This window comes from Lampris incognitus, chromosome 1 (genome assembly GCF_029633865.1).
Source record: "Lampris incognitus isolate fLamInc1 chromosome 1, fLamInc1.hap2, whole genome shotgun sequence".
Taxonomy (NCBI): Eukaryota; Metazoa; Chordata; class Actinopteri; order Lampriformes; family Lampridae; genus Lampris; species Lampris incognitus.
In genome coordinates, this window is record NC_079211.1 from 135,600,130 (window position 1) to 135,620,447 (window position 20,318).

The 20,318-nt window shown below is 42.0% G+C and overlaps 1 protein-coding gene across 1 annotated transcript; it reads left to right on the forward strand.

Annotated features, from left to right (window-relative positions):
- The first annotated feature begins 1,642 nt into the window (after window positions 1-1,642).
- On the forward strand, window positions 1,643-20,315 carry abcb9 (ATP-binding cassette, sub-family B (MDR/TAP), member 9). Its single transcript, XM_056283142.1, has 11 exons — window positions 1,643-2,831; window positions 13,971-14,085; window positions 14,258-14,388; window positions 14,507-14,712; window positions 14,837-15,034; window positions 15,485-15,613; window positions 16,320-16,508; window positions 16,617-16,790; window positions 17,310-17,469; window positions 17,690-17,826; window positions 18,640-20,315. The coding sequence occupies exons 1-11, from the start codon at window positions 2,153-2,155 to the stop codon at window positions 18,949-18,951; spliced, it is 2,430 nt and encodes an 809-aa protein (XP_056139117.1). The 5' UTR covers window positions 1,643-2,152; the 3' UTR covers window positions 18,952-20,315.
- The last annotated feature ends 3 nt before the right edge of the window (window positions 20,316-20,318 follow it).

Below are 20,318 nucleotides of genomic sequence, written 5' to 3' on the forward strand. Positions count from 1 at the left end.
TTTGGGAAGTCATCAAACAGTTCATTGGCCACATCAAGCATGAATGTTTTGGCATACTCGCCATCTGTGAATGACTTTCCATTCCTTACTATTGCCAAAGCAGCCGCAAAGCTAGCGGAATTCCCGTCACCTTGCTTGGTCCACACACGTCGTTGCTGCTGACTCGTCTGCACTCTCCGCTGTAGCTCCTCGCATGCCCTTTTCCTGCTGCCCCCCCCCCCTGGAGATTTCCATGCAAATGTGCTTATATTTGACCGTTTCATCGATGCAATTTTATCATTGCATATTAGACATACCGCAGATCCTGCTCTCTCCACAAATGCAAATTCCTCTGTCCACGCAGCCTGGAATACACGGTAATCATCGTCTTTTTTTCTTTTCGCCATCTTTTCCGTTACAAGGGTTGAAGCGGATAAAGTAGTTGGCTATCTGATAAAATTGATTTCTTCACCTTTACAATGACCCGGACATGCTCGCGAGCCATTGGTTCCCGACCCGACCCACAGGTGACCCGTGACCCGTGAAATTTATCTTCAAAACTAATTTCTGTTTACTTTAAAATGACACAGTATTATTAAGAAATATCACAAGTATTTTAAAATCAGTTCCAAACTGATTTTTTTTTAAAAAAAATTCAACTCAAAATTGTCTGGGAGCCATATGCCGTCACCGGAAGAGCCATATATGGCTCGCGATCCATAGCTTCCCGACCGCTGTGTTAGAGATACTGTGTACTTGTGCACATGCGCAGCGCGATCTCTAACTATCCTCCCTGAAGTCCTCCATTAAAACCAGTGGGAATGAGATGAGCTCAATGTGCAAATGCTCAAAAACTGATTTTATTTTATTTATTTATTACCCAGTAGTAGTTGTAGAAGTAGTAATCCACTACAGTGGACGTCATAAAATGGGCTTGCGTTTCATGCTTCAAAAAGTTCAAATTTCGTAAGAGCTCACTAAAAGCATCCCTCGGGCTCTAACACGCAAGAAAAAAAAAAGGTATTTTACTAAAAAAAACAATTCATTGTGATATTCCAGGACTTAAAAATCTTTCTTCCATAGAATGTCAAATTTTAGATGTCTGGCATCTTTTGCACCTCCTATTTCAAGTTCACAAGGTCCAGTTGTAAAGGTTGTAAAGCTTAGGTTGTCCTCTTGAAGGCACATCAGGAATTTTCATGATAGCTTGCAGACTAGAAGGTACATTTCCAAATCTATGATGTCCACTACATAGGGCACAAATGCAGTTGCTGGGTCTCGAAAAAAAACAAAAAACGAAACAAAATAGTTTACCAAGTATGATCCATTGATGGTAGTAATGCACCAGAAGGTTGTTTGCCCGCCGCTATAAAAAAATAGGAGAAGAAGTAGAACAACAGAAGAAGACTTCTAAACGAGGACGATAAACCGCCTTATACAAAACCACCCGCATTTAGCGACGAGACACCTTACTCTGCATTTGATTGGTTAGTACTCATTGCCTCTTGTGCTTAGGTTGGTTAAGGTTTAGAGTTAGGGTGGGGTTAGGAGTAGAGATAGCCAATTAGCGTTAGAGTGGGGGCGGGTGTTCGTGAAATGCAGGTGGAATAAGTTAAAGCGGATGAACTGTGTCGTGTGAGAAACAAACCAATGGAGGATATTGTGCTGCGGTAAACGTGAAGGTGTTTGTGTTGTCAAAGATCTTGTTCCGATGTGACGCCGCTTAAGATCGAAAGAACTACTACTCGGTTTTAAAAAATAACAAAAAAACTGAACAGCAACCATACATTTGATTGTTCGCTTATATCCGGTATGTCTAACGTCTACAAGTCAGCGAGAGGCGGGCTGTGATGACGCTGACGTTTCATTGAGCGGTTATGCGGTTAAAGTCCCGTCTTTTCCCAGTCAGTGTAAGATGCACATGCTTTCTTTTAGCCATATATCGACCACCGACAAGGTGGTTTTGAAACCCGAGGCGACACATCGCTCGTCTGTCGACGGTAAATCACAACGGAGTGCAATGAGACTGACGACATTAGAGCGTTTTTAACGCGCGTTTACCTGGTGGCACAGCGCCGATAAAATGTAAATATTTACAAACTATTCCGGATTTACCCTGTCTGCCTTGGATACTTAATTCATAGTCCCCCAGAGGAAATCAAGCTTCATAACTATGGGCGTCAAAGTAATTGTGAGTGGTACCTTGTTGTACATCCTAGTAGATGTTATCGTCACCACTGTCCTGTACACACACGGATCACAGCTCAGAATATTCACAGATGATTTCCAGAACTTCAACATCCTCATTTCAGTTTTGGACCTCTGGGGAACTGTGCTGGTTCGAGTTGCTCTCCTTCTGGGAGCCTCAATAGGTGTGGCATGGAACAGAGAAGACGGTCCAAGGAGGGTCTCTGCCGTATCCACTCTAATTACCCTCTTCTGCCTGACCATCGCCACTTATGCTCTGGCTAAGCTGCTCATGCTGACTGAGCAAGAGCCTCTGGTCCACCAGCCCTGGTTTCTCAGCCTTTTCTCTTGGACCTGTGCGTCTTCAATGGGTGTCATGCTCCTTTGGAGGCTTCTAGGGCAGGTAGCATACTCTGTGAGGAGCAATGTTGGAGTAGGGGGGGGCAGAGAGGAGACAGAAAGATTGATGGAGACTGCCAGTGAGCATCATACAGAGGAGAAAGATGGGGAAGTGGGGAATGAGGGGAGGAAAAGAAGGACGAGCAGGAAAGCCAGTGTGGAGAAGACGAGCTCAGGAGCCACGGTGGGACGTCTGCTGATGTACTGTAGCAAGGATGTGTGGCTCCTGTGCGTGGCCTTTCTCTTCCTCATCATCTCTGCTGTGTGTGAGTGTCCTTGGCCTGTGAAAAAGTGTTGGTGAAATCTATACATGTCACAGCATTTAGCTTTGTTTATTACACATGTCTACAAGAGTCACGTCCAAAATCTTAACGCTTTAATTCTCTTTGGTATTATGTTTTGAAACTGATTCTTTGCTTTATGATTTTTTTTATTAATGACAACTGATGCATTTATGCTTACAGCTGAAAAGAAGTTGAATATCGCACAAAAAAAACTATAAATCAGGCGCTGGACCAAAAATAAACTAAAATTAAGATAAACAAATGTCCGCACACTGTAGCTCCCTAATATGCAATTTATTCAGACAAACAAAAATTATGTTTTTAGCTACATAATAATAATAATGATGCGTTTTATTTATGGGTGCCTGTCAGAGCACTCAAGGACACTGTACAAAACAGTTAAAAAACAAGCAGCACTGTATCAGACATCATAAAATCAAACAAAGTAGGGGTATACTATAGTAAGTTATACAACAGATGGGTATAAAATCATCATCTGTGCAAAACTCAGTGTGGGAGTAACCCTTAAAGTCAGGGTCAGACTTAATATACCAGTTTGAAAAGGTGTGTTTTGAGATGGGATTTGAAGATGGAAATAACAATCACGTGACACAAGTAAACCACCCTTTAGATCACAAATATCAGAATATAGTATATACAGTAACATACGAAATGCCCATGTGTAAAGAAAACATATATAATACATAGATGTACATAGTGATATAGAAAAGACCCTCAGAGCACAATTGCATTACATCAGGCCAGTAGCCATCATATCTTCAATATGGCTAGATCAAAATAGAGGTGCCTCTATATTCTAAAAAGAAGTCTCTCAACTTTGGAAACAGGAATCCACAATAGGAGGATAATCATTGTCTAGTTACTGTCTTTGCTCCTCCATTGTTGGGGCTAAACTGCAGCTGTTAACGGGGACACATGCACTGAAAGTCGGCCTCACGCCACTGAACATCTGTTCCGAGGCTCCAGACTGTTCAAGCTCTGCCTATAATAGCACATCGAGTGTCGTTTCCGGCTGTGCTCCCTGATGACCCGCTGTAGCGATCCCATAGAGCTATAGAAAAGACCCTCAGAGCACAATTAGATTACATCAAGCCAGTAGCCGTCATATCTTAAATATGGTTAGCTCAAAATAGAGGTGCCTCTATATTCTAAAAAGAAGTCCCTCAACTTTGGAAACAGGAATCTACAATACCCAACAAATGTGAATTCTCTCCTCAGGAGTCAAGGTCACCTCCTCTAGGAGGGGTTTTGATAGCCTCAATGCCAATATATCTGAGAGTGGATATGTTGTTCTGGGCTTTTTTAAAATGGATAGCAACTGGACTTGTTACATCGTAATTACGAATGGTACACCTGTGTTCAGTGATTCTAGTTTTACAGGCTCTTCTTGATTTTTCCAATATATGCAAGACTACAGGGACATTTAAGCATATATATTACATTTTTTGCATTGCAAAATGTTCAAAAAGTTAATTTTGCAAGTATCTGCAGCTATGGAAACATTTAGGTGTTGGTTTTTGAGATTCATGCATTTGTGGAATTCCATCAGTTGTGTTTCTGTACCAGTCCATATAACAAAATGTCATCTAAATACCCTTTCCACTTGGATATGTGCTGTATATATGGGTTTGTCTGCTGGTTAAAAATCACCTCCAACTCAAAACAGTCAAACATAGCGCAAAGAAGCAAAGCTGGGTGACGTTTTTCATCCCATGGCCACTCCTGAAACCTGGAGATAGAAGTCAGCACCATAATAGAAATAATTAGAAGCGAGAACACATTCAGTCAGGTCAAGGGTGCATCTGATACTGGAACTGTCCTCAATTCTTTTATCCAAGAAGAATTTTGCAGCTTGAAAGCCCCTCTGAAATGGCAAATAGTATATGAAGATTCAATATCCATAGTTGCAAGGAACTGTTGAGTGTTAGTCAGTTTAATGGACTTAATGACAGGGAGGTCAGTGGAATGGTGAGGATGCAAGGAGTAGAGGCGACAAAAGGTGGATGAGTTTAAATACGTGGGGTCAGCTGTTTAAAGAGAGTGCAGGCAGGGTGGAGTGGGTGGAGAAGAGTGCCAGGAGTGATTTGTGACAGAAGGATACCAGCAGGAGTTAAAGGGAAGGTTTACAAGATGGTAGGGAGACCAGCTATGTTATATGGTTTGTAGACAGTGGCACTGATGAAAAGACAGGAGGCAGAGGTGGAGGTGGCAGAGTTGAAGATGCTAAGATTTTCGCTGAGAGTGACGACGAAGGGCAGGATTAGGAATGAGTATATTAGAGGGACAGCTCAGGTTGGATGGTTTGGAGACAAAGCAAGAGAGGCACAATTGAGATGGCTTGGACATGTGTGGAGGAGAGATGCTGGGTATATTGGGTGAAGGATGCTGAATATGGAGCTGCCAGGGAAGAGGAAAGAGGAAGGCCAAAGAGGAGGTTTATGGATGTAGTCCATGGGCCAGAGCCCAAAATTTCCTATTTCGGTACACTCAAGGTGGCAAAACTTACTTATAATTTTTGAAAGGATCCATATCTGTAGATGATATTTTGGTATGATAACCATTCCTGAGTGGCAGCTGTATCACAGTTATCAGCTCATGAAGTTAACCACCCCCTAAAGTAAATTGCATTTTAGACGCTGGTGCATATCCTGGTTTAGCCTCATGGTCAGGACATTTTTCAATGTTCTATAATATTGTCTTTGGTATCATTTTAAAGGGGACCTTCTTAGCTTTCATTCAAGCCCTGTTGTGGATATTTCTCACAAATATAGAGGTCACTTGAGCTCTTCAACCCGTCAATAACACACATCTTTCTGCAATGTTCGCCTAAACTATATACTTTCTTTTAGCCCTGTGGCATCTAGGAATATCAGGGACACAAAACACAAAAACTGGAATACTCACAGGACTGTAAAGATTCAGGAAATGTATAATATACCCATACTATTTCATTGTGTGAGGTGATTGTGAACCTTAAATTAGAAGGGCATTATTACTAAGAAACTAACTAGACCAAAGCCAGTTAGTCCATGGGTCAGACCAGATATCGATATCACCCAAGGTGACACAACTTCACTGGTGCCATTTTATTTGGTACACTAACAGAAGTAAAATAATACATGATAACCTTTCCAAATGAGCAGCTATTTCATTTTTCTTTCAGGAAACCTGTTTCTGTGCCTCTCACGATTGTGTATTTGCCCAGATTTTTACAAATATAGCATTTCAACACCCCTGGTACTGATTAGCCTAGCTTAAACTCTGGGACAGTTCTTAGTTGGCCAACAACCAAGGATAACCAGTACTGTGTACTTCAATTCATTGTGCTAAGCTAGGCTAACGTGCAGCCAGATAGCTTTCTACTAAACACATATAGAGGAAACTGGTATCTATCTTCTTGTCTCACTCTGGAGAAGATTGTAAGCTAATTTCCCATAATGTTAGCATGTTCTTTTAATGTATATGTTAATATGATTAGTTAAAGTGGCTACGAGGAACTTTCATCTTGTGTTGATTTTAGTGGCCTCATGTGGACAAAATACAGCTGTTGCATAGCAACTAGGTAATGTATCTATTTGTGGCTATGTAAGATAAATAATGGTAATATGACGCTGGTGAAGCAAAGTAAACTTTGTTTTAGTAGTGTTCATACACCTAAGTTACATGTATTTGTTTGTATGTGGCAGGTGAAAACTGACTGAATATGGCCACTGGTGAACAAGCAAGTTTTTACCCAATACCAAAGCGCCCACGGGTGGAGTGCATTATCCACTGTTCTGATGATACAGATAAGCTGGTTTCACTACAAAGTGTCGACTCATGGAGAACTCTGCTCAGGGCAGCTCAGATACGAAATCATGCACCAGTTTTGAAACTGGCAAAAGACATTCTTGAGGGACAGATTCCAGCAATCTACTACCACAGAAAGTGTCGCAGTATCTTCACTATGAAGCAAATTCTTGATGGCCTCCTTGCAAAAGAAAAGAAAAGTTGTGTCTCTGCTGAAGAGAAACAATCTAAGAGAGTAGCTCGACATGCTCCAAGTACATCTAGGACTTATGATGCAGAGTGCATATTTTGTCAGAAAAACAGCAAATATTCCAAGAGACAGAATACGAGAGAAGTACTGGTGCAGTGTCGAGAACTGCGAGCTGATGCAAAGATCAGGAGTGCAGCCACAAAGAAAAGGGACAGCAGAATCCTTGTCATTGTGAGTAGAGACCTTGTAGCAGCTGAAGGGCACTACCACAGGTCATGCTATAGACTTTACACCAAAGAAGAGGTTTCCAAAGGAGAGGTTGCCAGCAATGAAGATGATGATGCTGCAGCCCAGTATGAAGCTGCTGTGAATAAGGCATACAATGAGCTGTTCCTCTTCATCAGGATGGAGCTTTTTGGCAATCCTCAAGTGATGACAATGGCTGATCTCTCTTCTAGACTGGTAGCTTCAATGAACTCCCAAGGCATTGCCCAAGTCAAGGAATCAACCAAGAAGCACATAAGGCGAAACCTGGAGAGTGAGTTTGCTGGAGCCTTGCAGATATTCCCTGATGAGAAAGGAAAATTCCTCCTCTATCCCGATAACTTGTCCATGAGGGAACTTACCAAAGAAAATCAGTCTCTCAAAAGGGAGCTGCAGACCCTGAAAAGTGTCAGTGCACAAGATGTTATAGCCAAAGCAGCCATCAAATTGAGAGCAGACATTAAAAGTCAAGATGTTCCTCAAACCTGGCCGCCTGAAGTCAAACCAGAAGCAGAATGTCCTACCATTCCAGAGTCGCTCATTATCTTCCTGTACTCTCTACTCACAGGCTCAAATGATCCTGATCATGCATCCCAGAGAGTGCAGTGCCTTCTGCAGTCATTTGGCCATGACATAGTATATGCAGTGACATGTGGAAATACCAAGCCTTCCAAGCACATTGTTCTGCCATTCAGTGTCAAATCGTTGACAGGAAATGTAGAGTTGATAATCATCCTCAACCGACTTGGTCACAGTGTGTCCTATTCACAGATGGAAGAGATCAACACTGCCCTGTGTCTCCAGAAACTCTCATCATCAGGGAGTGGCATTGTCCTTCCAGCTAACATCCATCCTGGCATATTCACAACTTTAGCCTGGGACAATATCGACCATCTTGAAGAAACTGTCAATGGTGAGGGAACATCTCACAGAGTCAATGGGATTGCTGTGCAAGCAAAGCCAGTCAACCCACTTCCTGTCCAACCCATGCCCACTGTTCCCAAAACAAAGAAGAGAAGCATTGATGGACCCCCACCAATGTTACCAACTTACAATGCTGGACAACGGGTAGGGCCACCACAAAGCAAAAAGTCAGATGCCGATACTGCAGCCAATACTAAGCTTGCCAGAAAGAAAAACCTTCTTTGGGTCCTAGCACGCATGTCACAACAAGAAGAACAGTCAGTCAGCAGCTGGACAGGCTTCAACATCCTGACTCGAGGAGAGATGACGGTCATCCCCGACAATATAGGCTATCTGCCTACCATCAATGCTCCAGCGACACAAATGTCTACTGTCAACGAGGTGCTTAACCAGTCACTGAGCATCATGCAGTGCTTAGGCCTGAGGAAGATTGTCTGTGTCTTTGACCAAGCCCTGTATGCGAAGGCTGTCGAGATCACATGGAAACACCATGACAAGTTCCATGATATCATCGTTAGGCTTGGGGTATTCCACACCATCTGCACACTGCTGGCAATAATAGGAAAGCGTTTCCAAGATGCTGGACTCAAAGACCTCTGCATTGAGTCTGGCATGATTGCAGAAGGCTCAATTGCTGGTGTTATGGATGGCCGCAAGTACAACAGGGCAGTGCGACTACACAAGCTCCTGTATGAGGCTCTCATGCGACTGACCTTGAATGGTTTTCTGTCCTGGTTGGAAGAAACTCACAGGAATGACATGGTTCACCTGAATGAGACACTGAAGACCATTGACAGCCTTGGGAAAGAAGTCTCACAACATGCTTTGAAGGAGGTCCTCGAGAACAGCTCTTGTACACGCATCATGGATCTATTTGAAGTCTACCGTGAGTTCCTTAGAGGTGGAAACGGCAGCCTCTCGAACTTCTGGATGTCCTATTTGGACATGGTTGAAATCTTGTTGGGGCTCATCCGAGCATCCAGAGAGGGAGACTGGATGCTACACTTGCCTAGCATTCGAGCAATGATCCCATGGTGCTTTGCTTATGACAGGATGAATTATGCACGCTACCCCCCCTACTACTACGCCCAGATGTCTGAGCTGCCCATCACACACCCAGATGTGTACACAGAATTCATGGAAGGAGGCTTCTCAGTCCAACTGGGCTCCACCAATCCCTTTGGCCGAATCCCTGTTGACCAAGCTATAGAAGAAACGGTGAACAAAGACACCCAAACAGCTGGAGGGACAAAGGGATTCAGCTTGAAGCCAGGAGCTGTGACCAAATATTATCTCACAGCTGAGTATAGAAGCATGTACCTCAGACAGCTGAGAGACCTGACAGGTCAAGGCAGGTGCAAATGGTCTCATCCAGATCTACAGAGTCCAAGGATCAAGAGAGATGAAGCAGATGTCCAGTCTCTCATGGACCTTATGGAGAATAACTGGCTCAATCCTATGTCCCCTGATGAGATTGATTTGGTTAGCCTCTCCACTGGCAACATGGCTCCACCTGATGTGACCATAGATCTCTTGAGAGCTCTTGAGAAAGGAGAAGAGGCCTACCAAGCATTCCAGCAAACAAGGTTAGATGCAGACCCACCACCTGTGAAATTCCACGACAAGATGACCAAGCAAAGTCTGAAAACATTCTCCAATGTCAGCACAAAACAAGCTCATGGAAAGAAAGCACAGGATGTGGTTCTGAAGGCAGATAGAAACCTTTTCAGTCACATGATCCTGGTGGCTGAAAGCAGGAAGGTGAATCTGAAGGATGTCCTTGCCTACCCATTGGGCCCACTACCATGGGCACTGGCAAATGCTGATGGGTCCTTACGAAAAACAAACAAGGCTGCACTTGCCAGAGAGCTTGAAAAGAATGTATCTCCTGCAGAAGACATCCCAATCCCATCTACTTCCATCATTGATGGGATGAGCCTGGTCCAAAAAATGAATGGCAACAACAAAACCTTTGCACAGGTGGCAGAGTCAGCCTTGACCCAGGTCCTCCATGAGGGAGCACAGAGTGGGAGGATTGATGTTGTTTTTGATGTCTATCACCAGACTTCGATCAAAGATGCTGAACGACTGAACCGGGGTGGAGACATCACTCTCCAGTACAAGAATCTTGCAGGGGGACACCACGTCCAGCAGTGGAGAAAATTTCTGTGCAGTTCCTCCAACAAGACCAGTCTCATCAAGTTTCTGGTGGAAGAGTGGAAACTCCCACGATACAGAGCTATGCTGCATGGCAAGGTGTTGTACATGACCTGTGAGGAAACCTGCTACAAGTTGACAGAAGATGGGTGTGAGGAAGCAGCAGAACTGCACTCCACACATGAAGAAGCTGACACCCGTCTGCTCCTGCATGCATTGCATGCAGCAAATGCGGGCTCAAAGTCAGTTATCATCACAGCTGAGGACACTGATGTCATGGTGCTTTGTCTTGGCTTCCAGAAGGACATCACCTGTCCCATCTACCAGAAGTGTGGGACTCAGAACCGCACACGGTTTGTCGACATCACCAAACTGGCAAGTTCACTTGGAGACAGCATCTGTGACAGCCTAATTGGCTTACATGTCTTCACAGGCTGCGACACTGTCAGTGCATTCGCTGGTCGAGGGAAGCTGAATGCCCTGAAGATAGTGAGAAAGCACACTTCCTGCCAAGAGACTTTTAGTCAACTGGGACAGACATGGAATGTGAGTGATGAGCTGTTCCAGAAAATTGAGCAGTTCACCTGTCGGATGTATGTTGCTAATAGCAGCACTGCTGAGGTGAACAAACTGCGTTACCAGCTCTTCTGCACCAAAAGGGGAGAGGTTGAGTCCAGCCAGCTGCCACCAAGTAGAGACTGTCTCTTTATGCATGTTCAATGAGCCAACTATCAGGCAGCAATATGGAAGTGCTGTCTGCAGGCTAACCCTGTGGTGCCAAGCCCTACTGAGTATGGATGGACAGACGATGAAGGCAAGCTGGCCATTTACTTGATGCGGTCCCCACCTGCACCAGATGTGGTTTTGGAAATGCTAACATGCAAGTGTGTGCATTCATGCAAAATGCCAAGCTGCATGTGCCTGTCAAATGGACTTCCATGCACAGACATGTGCAGGTTACAGACCTGCAGTAACCAAAAACAGCAGGATGGTCCAGAACTGGACTTTGAACTTGGGGAGTCAGATGATGAGAGAAACGAGCAGTTTGATGAATGACAGTGTGATGATTCTGATGGTATTACTGTGGTAGTAGTCTATTGATGCACAGGATGTTGATTCTGGACTTGGTTACCCAGAGCTTGATAACAATAATGTAACCATATTCACATATACCCATTACTCTACCCATTACCATTACATATACCCACTAATGATATGGGATTACATGTATCATTGACTAAGTATATGTAAATGTCAATGTTGTTTAAAATATTAAAATAGTTAATTACCTCACTATGGTATTCCTTTTTATCATGTATTTTGATTGTGTATTTAAACAAATGTATAGAGACCAGTTTGTGACCTAACTGGCTTTGGTCTAGTTCTCATTTAAGGCTCACAATCACCTCACACAATGAAATAGTATGGGTATATTATACATTTTCTGAATCTTTACAGTCCTGTGAGTATTCCAGTTTTTGTGTTTTGTGTCCCTGATATTCCTAGATGCCACAGGGCTAAAAGAAAGTATATAGTTTAGGCGAAAATTGCAGAAAGATGTGTGTTATTGACGGGTTGAAGAGCTCAAGTGACCTCTATATTTGTGAGAAATATCCACAACAGGGCTTGAATGAAAGCTAAGAAGGTCCCCTTTAAAATGATACCAAAGACAATATTATAGAACATTGAAAAATGTCCTGACCATGAGGCTAAACCAGGATATGCACCAGCGTCTAAAATGCAATTTAGTTTAGCGGGTGGTTAACTTCATGAGCTGATAACTGTGATACAGCTGCCACTCAGGAATGGTTATCATACCAAAATATCATCTACAGACATGGATCCTTTCAAAAATTATAAGTAAGTTTTGCCACCTTGAGTGTACCGAAATATCGTCTGGCCCATGGACTAATGTGGTGAGAGAGGACATGCAGGTGGCTGGTGTGACAGAGGAAGATGCAGAGGACAGGAAGAGATGGAAACGGATGATCCACTGTGGCAACCCCTGATGGGAGCAGCCAAGAGACGAAGAAGAAAAAAAAGATATGACAGCTGCTGGCCTGATGTAATGCAATTGTGCTCTGAGGGTCTTTTCTATAGCTCCTTATTTTTCTATGTATATATCTTTTCTTTACACATGGGTGTTCGGTACATGTTACTGCAATACAAATACAATACAAACAACTTTATTAATCCTGCAAGGGGAAATTTGTTTGGAGCAGCTGGTTGTAGACAAAAAGTGGCATGCGTTCAAACAAATAACAGAAAAATAAATAATAACACTCCAGGGGGATAAATGTGGAATAAATTCTAGAAGATCTATAAATAATTAATATTAATAGGCTAGTTAAACTTGGCAAACACAATAAGATAAACTTGGTAAACACAATAAAGCAATCAGATAATAATAATAAAAAAAAATACTACAGAGCATTTAATAGTCGAATTGCGGAGGGAAAGAATGATGTAGAACAATGGTTAGTTTTACAAGCAGGTAAAACATAACAATGCCCTCATGGCAACAGAGAAAATTCCCTTGCAAAAACATGTCCAGAAGAAGTCAAAATACTTGCTGTTTTCCGGAGGATTTGTTGGTTGCAAAAATAATCCAGAGCTCTTTGTTTCACTCTGGTGATCTTAGAACAGATTTTAACAATGTTGTTCAGGCTGTTTCTGTCTTTCACCGTGAGGCTGTGAAGACAGCAGATAAAAGAAAAGCTCAGAAGACTCTCAATAACAGATTGATAAAGGCGACAGAGGATGACAGGACTGACAGAAAAGGATTTAGTTTATGGAGAAGATGAATTCTCTGTTGGCTCCGCTTTACAAAAACCTCAGAGTTCACATCAAATTTAAGGTGCTCATCAATAATAGTACCCAAATATTGTATGATGTAACTATTTCCACACTTTCAGTATATAAGATGCACTTTTTGGCTGCGTCTCTTACATCTAAAATCAATAATCAGTTCCTTAGTTTTAAAAACATTTAAGTTGTTATCACACCAAGAAATATAATCAGTGAGAGTATTCCTGTGGAAGGGTCAGCAATGCAGTGTCGTCAGAAATTTTGACCAAATAGCTGCCCCCGACTGCTCCTGAATCCATTAGTGCACATAATAAAAAGTAAGGGTGAAAGGATGTATGCTTGTGGTGAGCCTGTGGTAATCGCTACATAGTCTGAGAGACAGCCATTTATAGACACCCTCTGCTCTCTGTCAGTCAAAAAGGTCATACTGTATATACTATATATTGATATTTGTGATCTAAAGGGTGCTATACTTGTGATCGGAGGTTGTGCTCTATACAAGATGGCGACTGTTTATTTGGTCAAGTCCGAAGAAGAGCATGTAGTTCAGAACGTTGCTTTTTGGTTGTCTGAATAAATTGCATATTAGGGAGCTACAGTGTGCAGACCTTCGTTATGATTACGGTTTCCAGGATGTTGCACATTAATTTCATAGCCTGCAGTGCAGGGCTATCTTAAGTGTTGCATGCAGGCCAAATTTTCACCATATGAAAAATGTTTTGACCTGCAAAGGGGTTTTACAGTGTGTAAGATAGTCTGTATTTGATGTCATTTTGGTTTAACATTATTTAAACCGCATTATAAAACTCATTTCAGGGAATTTGATTTAACCGAGGCTTTATTGCTATTTCGGTCTCTAATATCTGAAAGGTTTTTTTCGGGACCATAGTGGTCTGTCTTTGCTATGTTTTGGCCCGAGCCGCTAATGTACAATTACTCTGTAATGTAATGCTCTCCCATGTCTATAGGTGAGGCCTTTATACCTTATTACACAGGAAAGGCCATAGATGGTATTGTAGTTCACAAAAGCATGGAGCACTTTACAAAGCCCTTGATCACTCTGTCAGTCCTGGCCTTAGCGAGGTAAGTATGTTCAGTTTATGTATCATACATTTGTGATTGTTTCAGGGGAAAAAAAATAATAGAAGCACCACACAGATCTTATTTGTTTAACAGTCAAAAATGTGCTGTGTCGTGTCTGCATATATTCTTGGATGCTGATGCGTACGTAAATTGCATTTTGTCCTTTCTTCAGCTCAATTGCAGTAGGGGTGCGTGGCGGAGTTTTCACTCTGACGTTTGCCAGACTGAATCTTCGACTAAGGAACCTTCTCTTCAGATCTCTGATGAAGCAGGAGATAGGATTTTTTGATGCAAACCATACAGGTATTGATTCCCATCCATCCATTCATTCACCATTTTGTCTTCATCTAGCTGTCCTCTATCCCTGTATCCGTTTGTCTTGATTGGAACAAGGAGATTTCCTATATGGTGCTCCCTACAGGTGACATTACTTCCCGCCTCACTGCTGACACCACCCAGGTAAGTGACCTCATCTCCCAGAATGTTAACATCTTCTCGAGGAGCATGATAAAGGGAGTTGGCTTCTTCATCTTCATGTTTGGCATGTCGTGGAAACTCACACTGGTGACCATCATGGGATTTCCCTTCATTGGCATAATTTCCAAAGTCTATGGAGAGTACTACAAGGTAGGCATAGTTCTTATATCAATCACTCTTCATGACAAATACTTTACCAAGCACTTTATTTTGACTTCTATAGCACTTTCCAATACAGAGTCATCAAGCGAGCATAACTGTTGACTACCTCTAGAGACTGACCAAAGAGGTGCAGACAGCCTTCGCAGAGGCCAACAAGGTGGCAGAAGAAACCATTTCAGCCATGAGAACGGTCCGTAGCTTTGCCAATGAGGATCGGGAGGCAGATTCCTACTACGCCAGACTTATGGTCATTTTCCAACTCAACAAAAAACAAGCCCTGGCTTATGCTTGCTACATGTGGTCCAGTTGTGTAGGTATCTTAAGTTGCCCCATCTAGTGTGATAGACATTACATTCTGAATCCCTCAGCGATTTGATGATATTCACTTTGTGTATTTGTAATGGGTGTGCATTTTATAAAGTTATTGAACATGTTCTGGGTGACAGGCATGGGCACAAGTCCATGGATACTGGGATGGCCTCCAGCGTTTTGCCTGTGCCCCCGTCCATGGGGTTAGTCCAATGTAAAACTTTGCCAAGTCATTATGCAGATTGACAAGACCATACCGGATCAGTCGAGGCTCCATATGGAATCGGCTGAGGCCCGGGTTAACAATGGCCGCCATCGGTGCTGTGCCCTCATAGGGTACCGATGGAAACTGTACAGTCCGCTGTGGCGACCCCTGAGAAACAGGGAACAAGCTGAAAGAAGAAGATTGAATAAACATGTTCATGTTATGTGACTCTTGACTTTTTTCCAGATCTCAGAGCTTGCGCTTCAAACTGCCGTCCTCTACTATGGTGGCCATCTAGTGGTCACTGGTCAGATGAGTGGTGGTACCTTGATATCTTTTGTCATCTATGAGCTGGAACTGGGAGAATGTTTAGAGGTATTCCATCTGACACTCATGCTTTTATTAAATCAAGTTAGAGTTTAAGAGCGGCGTTATCAATTTATTTACTTTTCCATCAGCTTCGTTTTAATATTTGATTTTTGTTAGTTTCACCTGTCATACAAACCATTTCCTGGTACTGGAGTCAACCTGTATATAAGGTGATCTTATAATTAAGATGTTATAATGAGGGGCATCCAGGTGGTTGTGGTGGTCTATTCCGTTGCCTACCAACATGGGGATCGCCAGTTCGAATCCCCATGTTACCTCCAGCTTGGTCGGGTGTCCCTACAGACACAATTGGCTGTGTCTGCGGGTGGGATGCTAGATGTGGGTATATCCTGGTCACTGCACTAGCGCCTCCTCTGGTCGGTCGGGGTGCCTGTTCGGGGGAGAGGGGGGAATAGCGTGATCCTCCCACGCGCTACGTCCCCCCAGGCAAAACTTCTCACTGTCAGGTGAAAAGAAACGGCTGAGGACTCCACATATATTGGAGGAGACGTGGTAGTCTGCAGCCCTCCCCGGATCAGCAGAGGGGGTGGAGCAGCGACCGGAACGGGTCGGAAGAGTGGGGTAATTGGCTGAATACAACTGGGGAGAAAAGGGGGGGGGGGATCCAAAAAAAAAAATGTTACAATGAACGGGGATTATTTGTTTTATTTCTAATGCCCTTGTGACATTTATTTCATGGTCTAACTTACAGAGCATTTCTTCAGTCTACACGGGCCTCATGCAGGGGGTGGGAGCAGCTGAGAAGGTTTTTGAGTACTTAGACAGAGAACCCAAACACCCACTTGATGGGAAAGAGGCCCCAGACACATGCACAGGCCTGGTTGAGTTTAAGGACATAACGTTTGCATACCCAACACGTCCTGAGACGGATATATTAAAGGTTTGTTTCAAGAGAATGAGCTGCCATACTCTTCCTCCATGAATGTTTAATTTGAAAGTGAATCGATCTCATCTCTGAAGCGTAGCAACTTGCTGTTTTATTACTCAGGGTGTGTCATTCATCTTACGGCCTGGAGAGGTGACAGCCCTGGTGGGGCCTTCAGGCAGTGGGAAGAGCTCCTGTGTGGGCCTTTTGGAGAATTTCTACCCGCCTCAGAAGGGCCAGGTGCTGATGGGTGGAAGGCCTGTACACACCTACCAGCACAACTACCTCCACTCCAAGGTCAGTTCTGTTACAGGAAAGGTAGAATATTTAGACCTCGATGTCATGGAAGGAGCAAGTTTAGATACAGGGTCGTGTTTGTACTTCTCTGAGGTCTTTCAAAAGCATTTTTTAGCATTTATAAAAATGTCCACCATATTCAGTAAGTTCATTTGAAAGGGTTTAGGCTTTTGGAAGCTTAAAATGTTTTGGTTTTTTTTGATACAGTTTGTGCTTGCGACCATACACATATTATTGAAAGTAACTAAAACTTTATTCAGCCTTTTACAGACATGACACCTTGTTGTATGCATAATTTTGTAAAGTTAATGATACAGCTACTTCTGGCATTAGCGAAAAGGTGTCATTCATCCTAACCAGCAGTGTTTCACGGATGCAGGTTTTATAGTGCCCAAGATTTTAAAAGATGACATGATGCTTTACAGTGTATGATAGAGTGCCTGGGGTAGCAACTACACAAACCAGGCATGTTACACTTGATGTTGAGGTAATAAAAGCTATCTGCTGTTGTGTTTGCAGGTGTCTCTTGTGGGTCAAGAGCCTGTGCTGTTTGCACGGACGGTTGAGGAGAACATCACCTATGGCCTAGTTGACGTCCCTATGGAGGCTGTAGTACAGTCTGCTGCCAAGGCTAATGCTCATGATTTCATTACCAGCCTCACCAAAGGCTATGACACAGGTTTTTAGCCACCTTTTTAATCTCATGGGAAAACATATTTCATTGTCACACTTTATTTCTTACTCTGTATTGTGTTTAATTTAGATAAAACAGTATATGAAATAACAAAAAATGGAGAGGACAGTGTGTTCCCTGATATGACTGGTTTATAATGATGAGTCATGTAGCTATATGGAGTTACGAATGATGAATCATGGAGTTATTGATCCTCTCTCTTCAGGTGTTGGAGAGAAAGGGACTCAGTTGTCAGGAGGGCAGAAACAAAGGGTGGCCATTGCAAGAGCACTCATCCGCAACCCACGTGTTCTTATCCTGGATGAAGCAACCAGCGCTCTGGATGCAGAAAGTGAACACATTGTAAGTAAACTGCTGATGGGGTTACAATGCAAAAGTTTGTAGTGGGGTCAGTGTGTGCCTCCTTCACCAGCACTAGTTTAATATGAGATGGTCCCAGGCTCAGTTTGAACTGTTAAAATACAAATTTTTCGTGCTCTTGAATTTCCCAGTACAGTCAAACAGGCTCGATATCATTGTTGGTTTGTTGTACCAGCTCGTTTTGCCTTCTGTTCGATAACATGATTTGTAATTTTAAAATATGAGTAAGCAATTGCTGAAGTTCTCTTCCTGGATTCTTGGAGCTGGCCCATTGTTAAGTTATAATGTCTATCTTGGCAACAACTAATAACTAACTAAAACAAATAAAGAGTCTGGGTTGAGTCACATAATTTGTGATGGCACCGGACTCTCCAGCTTCGCTGAAACAATGTGTGCCTCAATTTTAGTAAAAAAAATAAAAATAAAATTGTTAATCATGAGTGTGTGAGAGTTAGTGCCTATGTGAAAACACCACTTGAACAATAAATAAAAAGGAGATTGGTCTAAAATGATCTAAAATTATGATCTAAATGTATTTTATTGTTACCATGTAAAGTCTAGCCATTTATTTGCTTTTGTAACTAAAGTTGATTTTTTTTATTTTTATAATGTTTATTGATGAATTGAGTGAGGTAGCTATATGAAAAGTTGTAAATCTGCTCCATTGGTTGTACATTTTTTAAAAATTGATATCAATGAGGAAAATTGAATTTTTTCTTTAATCCTGAAATCACCTTTGGAAGATAGGAGTGTTTTTGATGGCAGAAATATGTTTTGTTCCTCCATCTACACCAGGTTCAGCAGGCTCTGAACAACGTTATGCGGGAACACACAGTGCTGGTAATTGCCCATCGGCTTAGCACAGTGGAGAAAGCAGACAACATCATTGTGATTGACAAGGGCTGTGTTGTGGAGCAGGGTACTCACAGTCAACTAATGGCATATGGAGGACTCTATAACAAGCTTGTGCAGAGGCAGATCCTAGGCATCGAGACTGGGACCGAAGTCGTGGACCCCACCGAGCTTCAAACCTGGAGGTCTGAAGGGGGAAGCCAGTGGAGCAGACAAAGCAGCAGTGCCAGCGATTCTGAATGCAATATCCGTTAGGGTTTTAAGGGTAGAGTAAACAATACATTATACTTGAATATGAATAAATTTTAAGAGGACATTTTTGTTGACATAAATGGCAAAGAATTTATTTCAATGTGTAGACTGAGTATGCAATGTGCAATAATGTGACTTGTCACACTTTCAAAATATGACAGTTATTTTTCATTGAAATCACGGTGGCAAGTGATGATGACAAAAGGCATTAATGCATAATTTCATGGAAATACTTCATTAATGTTTAATTTCAATGCCACCAAAATACTCATTTTTTTCCACCTTTCATTTAAGCACTAATGAATACAAATAAAAGAAAGGTGCCTTTTTATGTGGGATCTAATCTGTAGCAATGTATGGCGATGGCCGATGTTTTGGCAAGTTTAGGTCACTAGAATCATCTACAGGCCTATTATGTAATGCACTCTGAATTCTTTTACAAAAATGTCATGTACAGCATATAAACACTACACAAACCAAATAATTTAGTGAATGCCCACTGTAAGCTACAAAATACTTGATGTTACAAAAGTGAACTTAGATTCCACTTCAATTATTATTGGTTTGGTTTTGACAGCTTTAGGATTCTTACTGTTTTTGACGCTGTCCAGGTAAGCGTCAAAGAAAGACATGAATATTCTCAAGTTAGGTTTTTGCTTTGCAAACCTGCTAGCATGAAATTGGAACATCATTGACATTAAACAGGCTCATCATGTCTATTCAACGTTCACTTGTAGGTGCCCATTCACTATGCTACTTATAAAGTGTTTTAAAGCATTCCATGGGTCTATTAAATGTGTATTCCTAAAACAAGTGAGGTATTAGTTCATCTGAGTTACTACAAAGAGAACAGTGGAAATCAGTCTTTAATCCAAACCCTACTATTCTACAATTAACAAATGCCCTGTGAATCGATAAAAAGAGTCAGTACTTGGAAGTGTAAATATACTTATTAATGAATAAAAAAAACAAAAGAAAATACATGATCAATTTATATGATGTCACCAGTCTATGTTGCCACCTTTTAACTACTTCCCAAAAAAGACCAAACCCTGCATCTCTCTTTATTTGGATCAAAGATGTGAACTATATGAAAAATGTCTTTTATTATACAAACTGTAAAAGCCCTCTTGAATTTGTCAATTATTTTGTCTGCAAAATTTTGCTGAAAAAAAAGACTTTCTAAATCTATTTCCCGATTCTTACTCAAAATTGGAATGCAGAATTTAATAAGCTGTCACAATGACAAATACATAATCAGAAAAAAAATATTTCTCAATGAATATCCTTGATAAACGGTTGTATACTAAATAAATGTAACTCTTAAAAAATCTATAAATATCACCTTAAATTAGCTGTTGCCTAAGCTA